General features: G+C 40.6%; 2 protein-coding genes across 2 annotated transcripts in view; one reads left to right on the top strand and one right to left on the bottom strand.

The window, feature by feature from the left end:
• The window catches only part of LOC136439328 (mitochondrial inner membrane m-AAA protease component AFG3L2-like), a 9,622-nt gene extending 2,651 nt beyond the window's left edge, over positions 1–6,971 (bottom strand). Inside the window, exons 1-13 of the mRNA XM_066434695.1 lie at positions 6,568–6,971; positions 5,929–6,034; positions 5,514–5,701; positions 5,166–5,318; positions 4,932–5,003; positions 4,502–4,626; positions 4,061–4,246; positions 3,702–3,804; positions 3,312–3,449; positions 2,803–2,956; positions 2,392–2,521; positions 2,059–2,156; positions 1,744–1,854 (exon numbers count right to left, since the gene is read on the bottom strand). Coding sequence (XP_066290792.1) covers positions 1,744–1,854; positions 2,059–2,156; positions 2,392–2,521; positions 2,803–2,956; positions 3,312–3,449; positions 3,702–3,804; positions 4,061–4,246; positions 4,502–4,626; positions 4,932–5,003; positions 5,166–5,318; positions 5,514–5,701; positions 5,929–6,034; positions 6,568–6,654 — 1,651 coding nt within the window. The 5' untranslated portion in view covers positions 6,655–6,971. The remainder of the gene's footprint in view (positions 1–1,743; positions 1,855–2,058; positions 2,157–2,391; positions 2,522–2,802; positions 2,957–3,311; positions 3,450–3,701; positions 3,805–4,060; positions 4,247–4,501; positions 4,627–4,931; positions 5,004–5,165; positions 5,319–5,513; positions 5,702–5,928; positions 6,035–6,567) is intronic.
• Positions 6,972–7,171: 200 nt separating this feature from the next.
• Positions 7,172–14,423, top strand: LOC136439329 (nucleolar protein 9-like). The gene is made up of 12 exons (XM_066434696.1): positions 7,172–7,414; positions 8,240–8,716; positions 8,950–9,069; positions 9,339–9,486; positions 9,771–9,963; positions 10,243–10,383; positions 10,793–10,915; positions 11,226–11,441; positions 11,638–11,759; positions 12,299–12,438; positions 12,764–12,867; positions 13,393–14,423. The coding sequence occupies exons 1-12, from the start codon at positions 7,195–7,197 to the stop codon at positions 13,732–13,734; spliced, it is 2,346 nt and encodes a 781-aa protein (XP_066290793.1). The 5' UTR covers positions 7,172–7,194; the 3' UTR covers positions 13,735–14,423.
• The last annotated feature ends 148 nt before the right edge of the window (positions 14,424–14,571 follow it).

The following is a 14,571-nucleotide window of genomic DNA, read 5'->3' on the forward strand; positions in this document are numbered from 1 at the left end:
GACCACTTGCTGCAGTGCCTTATCATGTAACAAGTGGCAAGTGGGAACTGGGAACTTCAAAAAGTCATTTTAAGAACATAATCTTTTTCTGAAAATAAACAGTACATAGTGAGTCACTGAGTGACACTAGTCTAGTACATTTACAGGGACCACTTGTACTTAATCAGTGGCAGGTGGGAAGAAAAGAATGAAATATTCTTCAGATTGTCTCTGTCTTTGGTACACAGTGTAACAACAATAGATAGTACACTAGTCTAGTACAGTCAAACGTGTCTAAGAAGACCACCCAGGGGACCGGTAGAATTCGGGCGTCTTGGACACGTGGTCTTCTTACAAATAGAGATTGACATTAGTCAAGACAGAGGCACCGATTTCAACGTCATAATTTATTAACAAAAATGCTAAACAAGATGCACTTAATCGTTCAACAGCAAAGCTCGTCTCCATTATACCGCTTTTGGATTCCACATTTACGATATTTCTTCCCTATTTTCCTGGATTATTTTGCAAAAATTCATGAAAATTCGCTTATTTTTGTGGCGAGCGGCGTCACTTTTACCATCGGCATTGTCTGTAAAAACTTGTGAATGGAGTCGATACCGCATAACAATGGGTCATTTCGCTACAACGCTAACGTTAAAAACAAAGGATCGATGTTTTGGGTTGAGTATCCGACACCCTACTGACGTTTTAAAATACAATTTTCATGTAAACAACACCAACTGCATCTGTTTACACTGTGAGTAGGTCAGAAAATAAGTTTACTGGCGAGTGTTGGCGAAAATTCTTACCGGGCACATGGTCGCCACAAGCGGGAACCTTCTTTCACAAAATCGGCGACGCCGCAGAAAAATTACCGGATCATTATGGCATTGTTACCCATGAAAAGATCGTGTATGGTTAAGTTTCTCTCCTGGTGTGAGTTTTTAACTCCCAAACCCGCCCAAACGCCAGAAATTTGCAGAGAAATACAGAAATATAGCCTCTAGCGTGCCTGTACATGTAGAAACGCATTGTTTATTTAGTTAGGATACTTCACTAGAGTAGAGGCATGGGTGAGCAGTTGAAAAAAAAAATATCCACGTATTATCTTCAAAACAAAATGTTATCAAGTCAAGCTTTCTTTATGTATATATTTTCTTTATGTAAAGAATGTTTTTGACGAAATAAGTTTAAATTTTGTACTATTGAATGTAGAGTAAAATCACACCACACGCAATAGTTCCACCCACATTGCAGTAGACTATCCCAATGACCTATGACCACTGGCGCCATCTTGGATTTCATCGCTGCAAAACAGGCCGATTTACCGTGATTTCCCGCAACTTACCATTAAAAACTGACGTCGCCACACATTTGAAAATGACGTGGTCGTCTTAGATTACGTTTTGGTCGCTTGCGGCCCGGATCCGGTCTACCGCGGGGAGATCGGACATTCTGATGTTGATTAGTTGATTATTTTCCTATTGTCCCAAAAGTGTCCCAAATAGATTTTTCAGTTGTCCCGGCCTAAATTTTAGTGGCCCCGGGACATCGGGACATAGTTAAGATCGAGCCCTGAGGATGTATTCTGGATAGTGTTAAGTGGAATGTAAGACTAAGTTTTTTTAACTTCAGCAGAATACACATGTATTTGCAGTACATTATCTGTAGTAATACATGTACTTCATTGCAAAAGAAAGTCAGTATAGACTTGGTATTTCATAATACAAAGTAAAGATAACGGGTAACATTGTGACTTACCTGCAACTACTCTCTCTATTGCCTGTTCAAAATGTGTCAACTCAATGGACGGTTTGCCATACCGGGCTGCAATAAGGGCTGCCTCATTACACACATTGGCCACATCAGCACCTGCAAGGAGGTACAGTAATACAAATATATAACAACACTTTATGCAATTCTCATCATAAACTGATAGACCGTCAATTCTTCCCATACATGTATTACTGCAATACAAGATGTTCTAAGAAACTATGCCTAGTGTAGTTCAACTTTAAAAACTTTGGTATTTAGAGCCAAATAAATTCAAGCGGTAACAACAAAACAATCATGTACCTGTGAAACCAGGAGTGAGGGCTGATAATTTCCTGGACATTGCATTTTTGTCTACATCTGTCTTCAGGGGCTTCAGGTGGACTTTAAAGATGGAAGCTCTGCAAAAGGACATTAAAGAAAATGTGTTCAATACGAAATTATATATACATAACAGGACAGAATACATGTACTGACATTCCCACATTTGCAAGCTGTCAAATCCATAATAGTACTTCATGCAAATTCATCATGTATTACAGTGTTGTAACAAGAGAATTGGAATAGAACTGAGTTACCAATTAACACAGGTTTCATTCTTTAATGCAAAGGCCAAGCTATACATTGTTTTCTCACCTTCCCTTGATGTCTGGAGGTCCGATGTAGATCTGTCTGTCAAAGCGCCCAGGTCTCATGAGGGCGGGGTCCAGCACATCTTGTCTGTTTGTACCAGCCAGGACCACTACGTTCATCTGGGTCGTAAAACCTGAGGAAAACAAGAGAACTTTGGGTCAAAAGAATGTAACGGGATGCTTAATGATAATTATTCCTAAAAGTGCAAGAGAGAGAGAGGGAGAAATCTTTCTTCCTTGGTCTCCCCAAACTAACCCTACATCTACAGTTATCATTCGGTTCACAGTAATAGATGTTATCAAAATACGTATCACTAATAGTCTCCTGAATAACAAGTTACTCAAGAGCACAAGGCAGCAACTTATAACAGTCTGTCCCTACTGGTGTTTTACAAATTCTATACCCAGTACTCACCATCCATTTCCACCAGCAGCTGGTTGAGCGTGTTCTCCTGCTCACTCTGTCCACCAAAGTTACTCCTGCCTCTCTTCCTACCCACAGCATCTATCTCATCAATGAACAGGATACAGGGGGCGTGCTTCCTGGCCATGGAGAACATGTCTCGCACCTTAAATCCAAAAGACAAGACCTAATGTTAAAACTTTTATGAATTAATAACATTTACTTTACATGTACTGCTACCATTTGAGAGTACCATATAAAATCTATTGCCATTGATACAGAACTTGCCTAACCTTCTCCCTGCTGCCTAACTCTGTAACCAATAAAGAATTGGGTGCCAAACAACTACTTCAGTGTGCTGAAGGTTTATAACAACTGCATAAACCTTATTATAAACATTTTGAGATTTTCTATCATTGGAAACAAATAGATGTAAGAATGCATTTCTAGTCAGATCTTATCACTCCCTTCCTAAATGTATAATCTAGATCTTGAGCCTGAGCTTTTGCAGTTTTGCTCACCCTGGCAGGCCCTACTCCAACAAACATTTCCAGGAACTCTGAACCGTTGACAGTGATGAAGGGAACATTTGCCTCTCCTGCCGTGGCCTTGGCTAGTAGGGTCTTGCCTGTCCCAGGAGGCCCTGAGAGAATAGCTCCCTGGAAATATACAATATGTTACAAAACGTATTGACAAGAAGCTAGTAAAGGCTGCAATACACTTTCACTGAAATTGTGGGGAAAAAACATACATGCACAATATCAGAAATGTGTGACTAAGTGTTGCTTATGCTGACGGCCAGTATCTGCTCATGGCTAAATCTCAACCTTTAAAATCTTCAAAATCAATTCAATAAAAATGCTGCTGTCACTACTATTAGGTGAGTAAACTTGGATGAAAATGCCAAATACCTTTGGAATCTTTGCACCCAGGTCAATGTACTGCTGAGGATTCTTCAGGAAATTGACAAACTCCATGATTTCCAGCTTGGCTTCCTCACAGCCTGCAACATCACTGTTCACGAAAGTGTTCCAGTTAGATACAGATTCAAAAAAATACTGCACAAATCAAACATGTAGATAGAGCAATTTAAAATCATTCGTGAGTATAAGAACACTATTTTTCTGCAAACTCTGAGGAGCAACCCGATAAAAACAACCAACAGAGGATTCCCAGTGAATTACCAGAGCCTTCACTGAAAACATTAAGCGGCTGCTTTACCAATAGAAGTCTGCATAACATTTTACAAAAGAGGCTATTGATAACTTACGCAAAGTTGACGTTGATGTCTTGCTGTGCAACAAGCTTGGCTGTGCTCTCCCCGAAGCCGAAGATGCCCCCTCCCCGTCCTCCCCTGCTCACTCCTCCCCCGCCCGCTCCCATTGGTCCTCGTCTCAACATGTACAGCAGGAACCCAATGATCAGCAGGGTGGGGATCATGCCCAGGATGAAGGACCTGAAATGGGAACATTGAAGAAAATGTTACATGAACTAAACAGTACACAAGAAGTATAAACCTTTATCAACACAGCTCCATCAAGCACATGTAATAGCAAAGAAGTGTCCAAGACAATTTCAGGAACTAAAGTTGAATCTACCTTACACTTCAATTTTTTTCAGTTCAAATGCATGTCCCTTAGCTCAAGGTATACAAACACACAGAAAAAGACACATTCATAACTTTCTGAGTGAGTCCTACGTATGACCTTACCCATCACTCTCTGATGTGTAGACAACAGACAGGTGATTGGACGGTTCAATGCCCATCTCCAACTGGGCATTCTCCAGGTTCCTCTCAAATGTGTCCACAGACCCAATGTTGAACCACACATATTTCTGTGGATGTTGAAGGAAAATAGATGATGAATAAGTGGAGGATAAAAAGCTCAACTAGTGCTGGGGTAACCAAGGAGGTTTTACATAGAAAACCTCCTTGGTGTAACTAATGTTAGAGTAAGACTGTCTTTACAATAACAAAGACTTTAGCTTCTCAACATGTAGAAAATCTGTCTAGCTCTCAGAAAGGAGGCTTAAACAACCTCCTTGCTTTTAGGGTGTAAGACTAGACAATGGGGGGGGGGGGGCAGAGGCTACAGAAGTTACATAGCAACCTGATGTGGAACAACAGACAATGGACTTACCCCTTGTGTCTGGTGTCCTGGCTTTAGCCTCACCCTCACCCATCTTTTGTTAACTACCTCCACTCTGTCAACCTGAAGAAAAAGTAGTCAAGCAAAGAAGTGAGTTTATCATCAGTTCTGTTGCAGATTATGTATCTGTTATAGGAAGAACCATAAAAAGTATGAATAGCAATAAAAACATTTATGATCTCATTTATGATTGAAATATATCACTAAGTATCATAAAAGACTCACAATCCCTGGTGCCAGGTAGTTGTTGACAAAGTCTTTCCAGTTGATCTCTGGGCCAGCAGCCCCGTATACCATATAGTACAAGCCAGCTGCCCCACCGAAGGCTCCCAACAACAGTAAGGTCTGCTGCTCATCCAACGGCCACTTTCCCTGTTGCTGGAGAACACATAGGAGAAAACATTCAACTTCAAGTCAAGAAAGTTTTAAAATTGAAAAAGTTCCATATTAACACATTACAAGTGATTAGTCCATTTTGTGCAGATATAAGGTCTTGTATATTGAGAATCTCCCTGACTATTTAAACTGATGATTATCATTTCCACAATATCAGAGAATCTCAGAACAACATACCTTTCCTCCTGACCCTTTCCCCCCTCCCCCGCCCCCTGTAGCCTTGGAGAACTGTGAGAACCAGTCATCCTGGCCTTCGCCCTGCTTCTGTGGTCCGCCTGTGTTACGGCTGGGGGGTGGGGGTGGGGTGCTGTTCTTGGTCTCTGGGGTTTCCTTCTTCTTTCCACCTGGGAAGAACTTCTCAAATCCTACAAGACAAAATTTCCGTTAGGAGTTTTTATTTCTTACTGTAAGCGACAGAAAATTATGTCTATTCTGCTATTTGTGGAATTCTTGAAAAAATTCATTATCAAATTTAAAAAATAGACGTATATTAAACGTTGTATGTTTTCGAAGGATAGAGGGACCGCATGGCTTAAGCTTTTCGGTGGGATCTTCCAGCCACAAAGTAGTTTTAACATGGAAAAACACATACCTTTTGGTGGTTGACATAATAATCTGCTCCATTTCTGAAGAAGTCTGTTTATATGTTGGGTCTGTTCAGCTGATGTGCTGAGAGTACTATGGGCATGGACTGGGATCTGCAAATATACACAATTGGAATTATACAATGTGCATGTATGTGCTTCTAAGGGCAATTGCTATCTAGTTACTAGTACTGTATACAACTTTAAGGAGATCAAATAGTATTTTAAAATATTGAGTCATATCTGAGTATTGTTTATGTTTTTATAGAGTTCCATAGAATATCAAAATACAACAAGGACAATGTGGAGCGAACTCAGCTTGTAACGTTAATTAACTTATATAAACGCCACCACAATAGTAAGACCGACAATAACAACCTTAGTTACAAATGTTGCATAAGCTATCAATTTCTTTACGTTAAAATGTCCCACAAATCAACGACATATAGCAGGACCAGAAAAATAAACACACAAAAAAAGCATTTTCATTTTGAAATCTTCTTCGACAACGTAACTTAACTGTATGGGCAAAAGGCACAAGATTTCCGTATGCCGTTACATGTATGTGGTGTATCGTTCGAAATCAGCTAGTATATGTAACAAGTGCCCCCCTCCCCATCAGTTATGAAAAATCAGCAGCATCTTACCTGCGTTCTACATGGATTTTGGAGATGAACAAGCCCTCTGAAAGCCCTTTCACACGACCTAGCGGCGGAGAGGTACCTATGTGCCATCTTCCTCTGCCTTATGCTAGCATTATAATCCGAATTTCACGTTACGCAAAGTCACGAATAGGTAACTAAAGTCAGTGAGTCACGTCGGGTCGGGTCACAAAAATGGCCGCCTGACCCTTGCGTTTCGTAACAGTCTTGCACAACTTGGACTAAATGCTGGACCACCAGTTTTTCTCTTCCTTTTCCACGGAAATACCTTGATTTTAAACTGTACAACCTCCGTGATCCAACTCCAGATCACCAAGGACAGCACTCAAAAATATATCGCGGATTTATGACTCTTGAACAATCGAAGATGCGCATGCAAAGGGTCAAAGGGGATTAGAATGTTTCATTCTTGTATGGAGGTTGATTTACTTGCTGCGCCATACAAAAGACTAGAAGGACACTATCAAATAACAAAATGTCCAGAATAAAGTAGTACTATAGTTACACCTTTATTTCTAATGTAATTCTTTTCTACATTTTGAGATATCTCTTATTTTCAAGTTGATTCCTAAATACCGTTTCCCCCTCTAAAACAAAATAGATGCACCCAAAATGGCGACACCAAAACGTGGTGGAGGGGCCCCTCGTGGTCGTCCGAGATATTTCGACAAAAACACGCCTCGAGATCAGAAACCGTACTCCGTGAAGCATGGGGGTGCAGGGGAGAGAGGGCCGGACAGAAGGATCGGCCGCCTGGACCCACAGACGCTGAGTTATTACCGAAGAGTGGAGCAGCAGCTGAAAGATGGGTTCGAGGAAGAGGAGGAAAAGTGTGAGTTGAATCGATGTTATGTCTGGACATGATCTTTTCTTGAGCATCAGTCTTGCCCAAGAAAGTGGTGTTCTTGCCTGTTTGCTTGCCTGATATTTTATTTGAATTTTCTGTGCAAAGGATGAACAGACAGTAAATAGATTGCAGCTGAAACACCGAAAGGGAGTAACATAAACTGCCGGCCCCGGGGTTCGATCCCCCGAGCTCCGGATCATAACTTCACGCACTCTAACCACAGTCTAGGCTAAAAGGTCGCGACCCCATAGGCTGAGCAGTTGGTGTGGTGCTATCACTGCTGCATGATAGTCCCCGTTAGACAGCTTAATAAATTTATGGAATATTGGTCCAGGCAACAACAAAAATTGAACTTGTAGACTTCTCAGTACCAGATCTAACTAGAGGTTGAAGAGAGATTGATAAGATAAAGTGGTGTTGGATTTAAAGATCAGGTCTAGACACAGATGTATGTGAAAACACCTCGGCATAAGCCCATTCGCAGTTCTGACTACGCATGTGCAGTGTTAAAGGTGAAGGCCCCTGGCTTGTAAACAGTGCTCGTCTCGACATTGTCTAGATTTGCATAACAACGTCCAGACGGGTTCTGTTTACGTCTTAGGGGCCTTCACCTTTGGCACTGCACATGCGTAGTCCGAACTGCGAATGGGCTTACTAGTATTGTCTTCCTGTCTCGTAGTCATTAAACATAAGCCTCAAATCACATAGCTGACATTATTGTGCACTAAAGAAGTTGAAGATTTGCTTCATAGATGTGTCATCAGAATTTGACAAGAATGTCGTAACCAGCAACTGTTGTTGTTGTTCCAGGTTTGTTCCTCAACAACGTCTTTACGCAGGTGGAAGAAGAGATTCACCTGCTGGCCTGTAACCAGACAGTCAGCCGGATCCTGGAGACCCTCCTGCACCAGGCCTCAACCTCCCACCTCATCAACATCATCACACGTCTCAAACAGAACAACTTCACATCGCTCTGTACGGACAGGTTCGCTGGTTACGTCCTCCAGACCATGGTGTGTCTCATCCCCAGACATCTTAGTGGAACCTCTACCAGTACAGCTTCTAAAGAAGTCACCGCTCAAGAAAAGACGACAGAGAAGGAAGAGCTGGACTCTCTCCGTGACTTGTTCCTTGAAGTTTGTGAGGAGATGGTGCGAAGTGTTTCACCACTTGTTAGGGACCACTACAGCAGCCATGTGTTGCGAGCAGTGTTTGAGACCCTGAGTGGGGTGAAGCTTGAGCAGAAGATGGTTCGTAGTCGGCTGTCACTCGGACAACAGAACAAAGGTGCAAGCAGTAAAAACAAACATGCTAAGTCATTGTAACTGTTTATCTTATGTTTTCTTCATACTTCATAAATAAATGTAGGGAAAGAAACAAACAAGAGTTGCATTAGATATCAAAGAATCATGTAACACTTTTTTGTGATTTGTACTGTAGTACTGTAGTGTACCCATTGTGAATAGATTCTCAGTATTTTTCGATACAGTTATTATGAAGGCATTTTTTTTTCTTTTCAGTCACTCCTGGAAAAGAAACCAAAGCTACTTCCACTGTCACAGTCAGGCCACCGCCTTCCAGTTTCCTGCAGATGCTACAACAGCTCACTAAAGCTATTCTAGCTGTGGAGGAGTTCTCAGGTAACTCAACTTAGACAATGTAACCATATGGAAGAAAGTTTGATTCATTACATGATACCCAAATACTGAAAAATCTACATTTTATATTTGTACATTGTACAAAGAAAATTTATGAATGTGTGTAACAGTCTTGATAATTATGGCCCACATGATAATGTAGCTATTGGTACACTTTTATTTTTTCCTGTCCCGGTTATGGAGCTAATTGCCCCATAGGTTCACACCAAACCTAAATGTGAGTTTGATGCCTTGTGTGACTGTTCTTGCAGGTCTGGTGTCCCATGTCGTCGCCAGCCCACTTCTGCAGGCTCTCCTTACTGTGTTACACAAGGTAGACCAGGGGCTGTGCACACAAGTCTGTCAACAGGTCATGGAGTCCAACATGTTCACAAGAACATGTGCAGAGAGTGAACTCAGGTGAGGAGGATAGGACTGATCACTGATTTTGCTTAGGTCAGATAAAAGATATTAAGTCTTAAGTGCACTCATTGCATGTACATTGTAGTTATTTAGACCAAGGTTTAGACTGATGTAAATTAAAAGTTGAGAGGACTGAATATGCACACAGTACAAAGCTCAGAATGGTCACCACAAGGGTTATGTTAGAAATAGATAAGAAGTAATGAGGAAAATGGTCTATTTACAATGTGATACGTACCCATGCATATTCTAGTCTAAGTCTGTTATCTGTTGGTTTGCAGTGGGGTGTGCCTCGCTCTTGTACACCAGCATGCCAGCTACATAGTCAAGACCCTGCTAACTGTGACAGACGACGCCACCTACCAGAACCTTTTCCAACGGCACTTCACGTTGCGACTGGTTCCCCTCAGTCTGCATCCTGTGGCAACATTTGGGCTGCAGCAACTACTGGCCACACTTCGCACTGAGGACCAGGTTTGTGAATTTGCTTTAGCTGCTTGAAAAAATGTTAAGTTATGCTTGTATGCAATTGTATGTAAGTGTTGTGTCTAGAATCAAAAAGTAGTTCAAGGTACATGTACCTTTGTTGCCTAAAGTAAATGGATTTGTGTCAATGTTTGAATGTCTTTGTACATGTATGTGTTAAAATCCCTTTCCAATACATTTTGCTAATTTACTTTTCTACTAAATCACTTTTCCTTGTATCATTGTTACTAAGTTATACATAAAGTTTACAATGTGGGTGTGATTTAGTTGACAGATGTTTTAGAGGAACTCCTGCCACATATTGAGGACCTGCTGGCCCATGGGAAGGGTATGGTGTTGATCAACCTTGCTGACGCCTGTGTCAGACACAAGACTGGACAGAAAAACTTTCTCAGGAAATTATTAAAGGTGCACATCTTACCGTAATGTTCTTTCAACCGAGATGTCCTAACCCAGGATTGAACTGGGGTCTCCCAGTTAGTTAATGATTGGAGTCAGGAGCTCAACTGTGAGGCTACTACCAATTGCCTGTATTATATGTCGGACATATGTCAATGTACTGTAATTTTTTTTGCATTTGTGCATGACATGTTTTGGGTCATGTTACATGACTGAAGGAAAATTTGCCTCAGCTTTGTTTACACCTTCTTAAGTCTTCCGACCCGTCATATCATTGTTAGTACATCTTTCACATACATACACTGTGTTTATTCTTGGACCCTCTTTCATGATGTTATAAGTCTGACTTTCCTTTATGTTTGGTAAATTATGTTAGTTCAAAGAAGCAGCCTTAATGGTAGGGTTTTTTTTGCCACAGGCATTTCACATTCCAAAGGAGGACAAGCTGAAGTGTGCTCAGGTTGTGGCCTCCCTGCAGTCTTATGAGCAGTTCACAAGTGTCGCCGAGGACAACAGTGAGGAACAGCAAAAGACTGCAAAGGTGGAAAACTCTTCTTTCCTATTCAACCTTTCTTTTAGTATATTAAACATTATATTATATCATATATGACATAACAGTCAAACCTGTACAAGTGGTCAGTGTGTGTTGTAATCACTTTTTGATGGTCTCTATATAAAGCTTCCCATTGACACAAGCATTGTGAATCCACACAGACCAGATCTTATTGGTTCCCCTGAGTGGTCTAGTGGTATATTGTTTACGGTACTAGTAAGACGTTTTCTTACTGAATGTTATGTTGAGTGTGTTTAAAGCCCTTTGTATGAATTGTGTCCTGGCTTGCTTATTGTAGGTTCTGACAACTGTAACCCTCCAAGGATCCCTCCTACTCCAACATCTGCTGAAGTTCGACGACCCCTCAGACGCAGCAGACAGTGTACAGGCCATGTCCTCACAGGAACTACAGACGCTGGCATGTAACTCATTTGGCAGCCGTGTTATGGAGACCTTCCTCAACAGTCCAACTATTTCTGAAAAGAGGAGAAAGCTCTTACTGCACAAGATGATGGTAAGTTAATAAAGAAAGCTGGAGAGAAGATTTCTCATGCTAGATGTTGTTCCTACACATTGATACATCTTTTGGTATGTTCTTAAACTTAAACTGAATATCACACGACTGTGCAAGAAAAAGAAGCATGTTTGTACAGCAAGGTAAATCATTAAAGAAAAAACACAATTTTTGTTGCTCTGATTTCTTCATGTAGGACCTATATGTGGTGCTGTCGTGTGACAAGTTCGGCAGCAGGGTGTTGGATGTGGTGTGGAAAGTTGCTCCTGTCGGCCTGAAGGCTGCAATTGCTGAAAAACTTGTTGAGAAGGAGGACAGGTAATTGTACAGATACAATACAGAACATGTTGATTTCATTACAGAACATGCTAGCCTGTAGCACATGTTGCTCTGTGGGACCTATCAACTTGTAGCACATTAAAGTATGTTTGTTATTGATTATCTTGTGGCATGTTCATTGATTGCCCATTTATTGCACATTGAATCGTAACGTACCTTCTCATTAGCCTGCTGACCTCTATTTTCTTCAGTATAAATTTGAGTTCCTGTATGGGCTGTAGCATGTTGAACATCTATTGCCGTAGCTGTTGTATTCTGTTGTGTTGTGTTGTGTTGTATATGTCAGGATAGAGACTCTGATCTGGTAGAATCGCCCATTCTACCGATAGAAATCCTGATCAGAGTCTTTGTCGACAGAAATCAGTGATTTTAAGTCTCTACCCTCACATATATAGTGGAAGTTGAATAATCTTCTGGCTGATGAACATTTCATCCGATATCCATTGGGGAATATGCAGTATATGTTAAGTGGACTGACTGGCTAACTGACATATTCTGTTGTTTTGTGTTGTTCCCAGACTGAGGAGTGACCAGTATGGCAGGTTTGTGTGGCAGAATTGTGCCATTGACCACTTCAGGAGACAGAAGGGTGTGTGGAAGGACATCCAGGCTGCCCAGGAGAAGAAGAGAAGACTGTTCCAGGACATCCTTGCTGAAGGTGAGGAGACAAGGATTTTTTGACTCGCAAATTTCTTGTGTTATTTTTTACGCAAACAATTTCCTAATAAGGTCAGATGTCTCATTTGTACATAAAGAGACCAAAATCAATTATTTCTTATCCTTTTTTCTTAAGTATCTCAAAATGTACATACTGCACTTGTATAAAGTAAGATGGAAGAAGCCAGTGTTAGGTAATTTGTATGCAATAAACATTCAGTCAGATACTCTAATTTGATAAAATCTATGTTTTTCACAAGTTCTTACTGGTTGTTTAACATGTTTTCTGATGTTGATACGATTGTTCTGATTGCACAATTTTTCAGAATCTCCTCCTAAAAAAACAAAGAAAAACAAACAAACAAAGGAAACAGTTCCTGCTGACCACCTGGCACCAGAGCTGGCCATCCTTGGGGTGCGAGTTGATCAGGTGAGTTTTAGTTAAAAAGGCAACTATGTAAAAATAACCAGGATTCTCCAACTAAAGCTGTTAAAAAATCCCTGGTAATAACCCAGCTATAGGGAGAATATTTGCCTGGGGAGTTTGGCCACCGGAGGGTTTCACTCGCAGGCGCAAATATTAACTTTACCGTGGACTGACTCTACTGGCAAATTATTGCTTCTTTTTTTTTACGAATTCTACGATCCATACCCCCGTAGGATGGCCTGGTGGAGGCTAGTAATACAAATGTAACTAACCTTGTATGGCATATGCACAAACATCTATGCCAGGATCTGTATTTTGATATACATATAGTTTTCAGAGATACTTTGGATACTGAGACATAGATTTCATCTTGCTCCAAGCTGACTCAGCAGATACGTGATAATAACGTTATTTAGACCAGAATTTTGGGTTTCAGCAGTAACTGTTGACATGTTGCCTGCTATACATAACACTAACAGTTCAATGGCATCAGTAGTTTCTATTGCTAAAAATGTATTTTCCTCACAGGATGAAGAGGAGGACGTTGATAGTGACAATGATGAACCAGCGGTTAGCAGTAAAGTTACACCCAACCTTCAGAAAACAAAGAAAAAAGACAAACAGAAGAAAAAGGTCAAAGTCAGTGACTCTGTAGACACAAAGACTAACACAAAGCCAAAGAAGAAGAGAAAGAAGAACATTGACACCGATAGAAGCGAGCATGTAGAACTGAAGAATATTCAAGCTGCAGTTTCTGGCCCACCTTCAAGTATTGAGAAGAAAGCTAAGAAAAAGATGAAACTGAAAGAGAAAAAGAGACGCAAGAAGTTCCCCAAGATACATCCACAAAAAGAATCAGTGAAACCTTGAATTATTTTTCCCTCACACATTTGCAGTTCACTGGTTTGTTCACAGTTGGTTGATATTGTTATGTTATTGAGGTCTGCTTCTAAGATAGCTATATTGATTGATTTGAGTAGACAGCACAAATACATAATCTCATTCTACATCATGGCTTGTACTATGTACATATGATACACTGTTCAACAATTTGTGTGACTCACTGACTCTTATGTTGTCTCATAACTGGGGATAAGTGCTAAAAGTAACAACATTGTAGCTGAAATTATTGGGATAAAAAATAACTTAGATTCATGATCACTGCACCTGCTCCCGTCAGAATGATGTATTGCAATCTGCCCCACTGACTCCTTTCATTAATAGCGGATGCACTTTTTCATGAGCTGGCACCATGTTTTCCCTGTGGAGGTTCTGAGCCATTTGATTGCATCAGATTGATACGTGTCCATCCTGTAAACTGGGCCAAAACTTTATTAAAGATACAAGCAGGAAACATGATGGAGTATTGCAAGGTAGAATTTTAGTACTGTACATAGTTCACAGCGTGTCATATGATTATCAAATAGTTGATATTGAAAATACCAACATTTGACAACGATAAATGCTTTCAAGTACATCACGACACCAAGAGACAATAAGTGAATCATTGTATGCATAATTATGTTTCTGCATGTTAATGAACATATTTTCAAACATCACCTTGTTTTTTGTCATTATTTAGTATGTTTTCAGGCACACCTATGTGCCACATGCTTTATAGTATATCAGGAAATGGCACGGTCATATAAATACACAGTACAGCACTGTATAGAATCCACATTGTTCAGTAGTATGCTGTTACATGTG

The sequence above is a fragment of the Branchiostoma lanceolatum genome, chromosome 7, assembly GCF_035083965.1.
Source record: "Branchiostoma lanceolatum isolate klBraLanc5 chromosome 7, klBraLanc5.hap2, whole genome shotgun sequence".
Lineage (NCBI taxonomy): Eukaryota > Metazoa > Chordata > Leptocardii > Amphioxiformes > Branchiostomatidae > Branchiostoma > Branchiostoma lanceolatum.

Coding starts and splice junctions, on each gene's coding strand:
- LOC136439329 (XM_066434696.1), top strand. CDS start 7,195: ATGGCGACACCAAAACGTGGTGGAGGGGCCCCTCGTGGTCGTCCGAGA. Junction 9,070..9,338: donor AGCTGTGGAGGAGTTCTCAG/GTAACTCAACTT, acceptor CTGTTCTTGCAG/GTCTGGTGTCCCATGTCGTC. Junction 10,916..11,225: donor AACAGCAAAAGACTGCAAAG/GTGGAAAACTCT, acceptor TGCTTATTGTAG/GTTCTGACAACTGTAACCCT.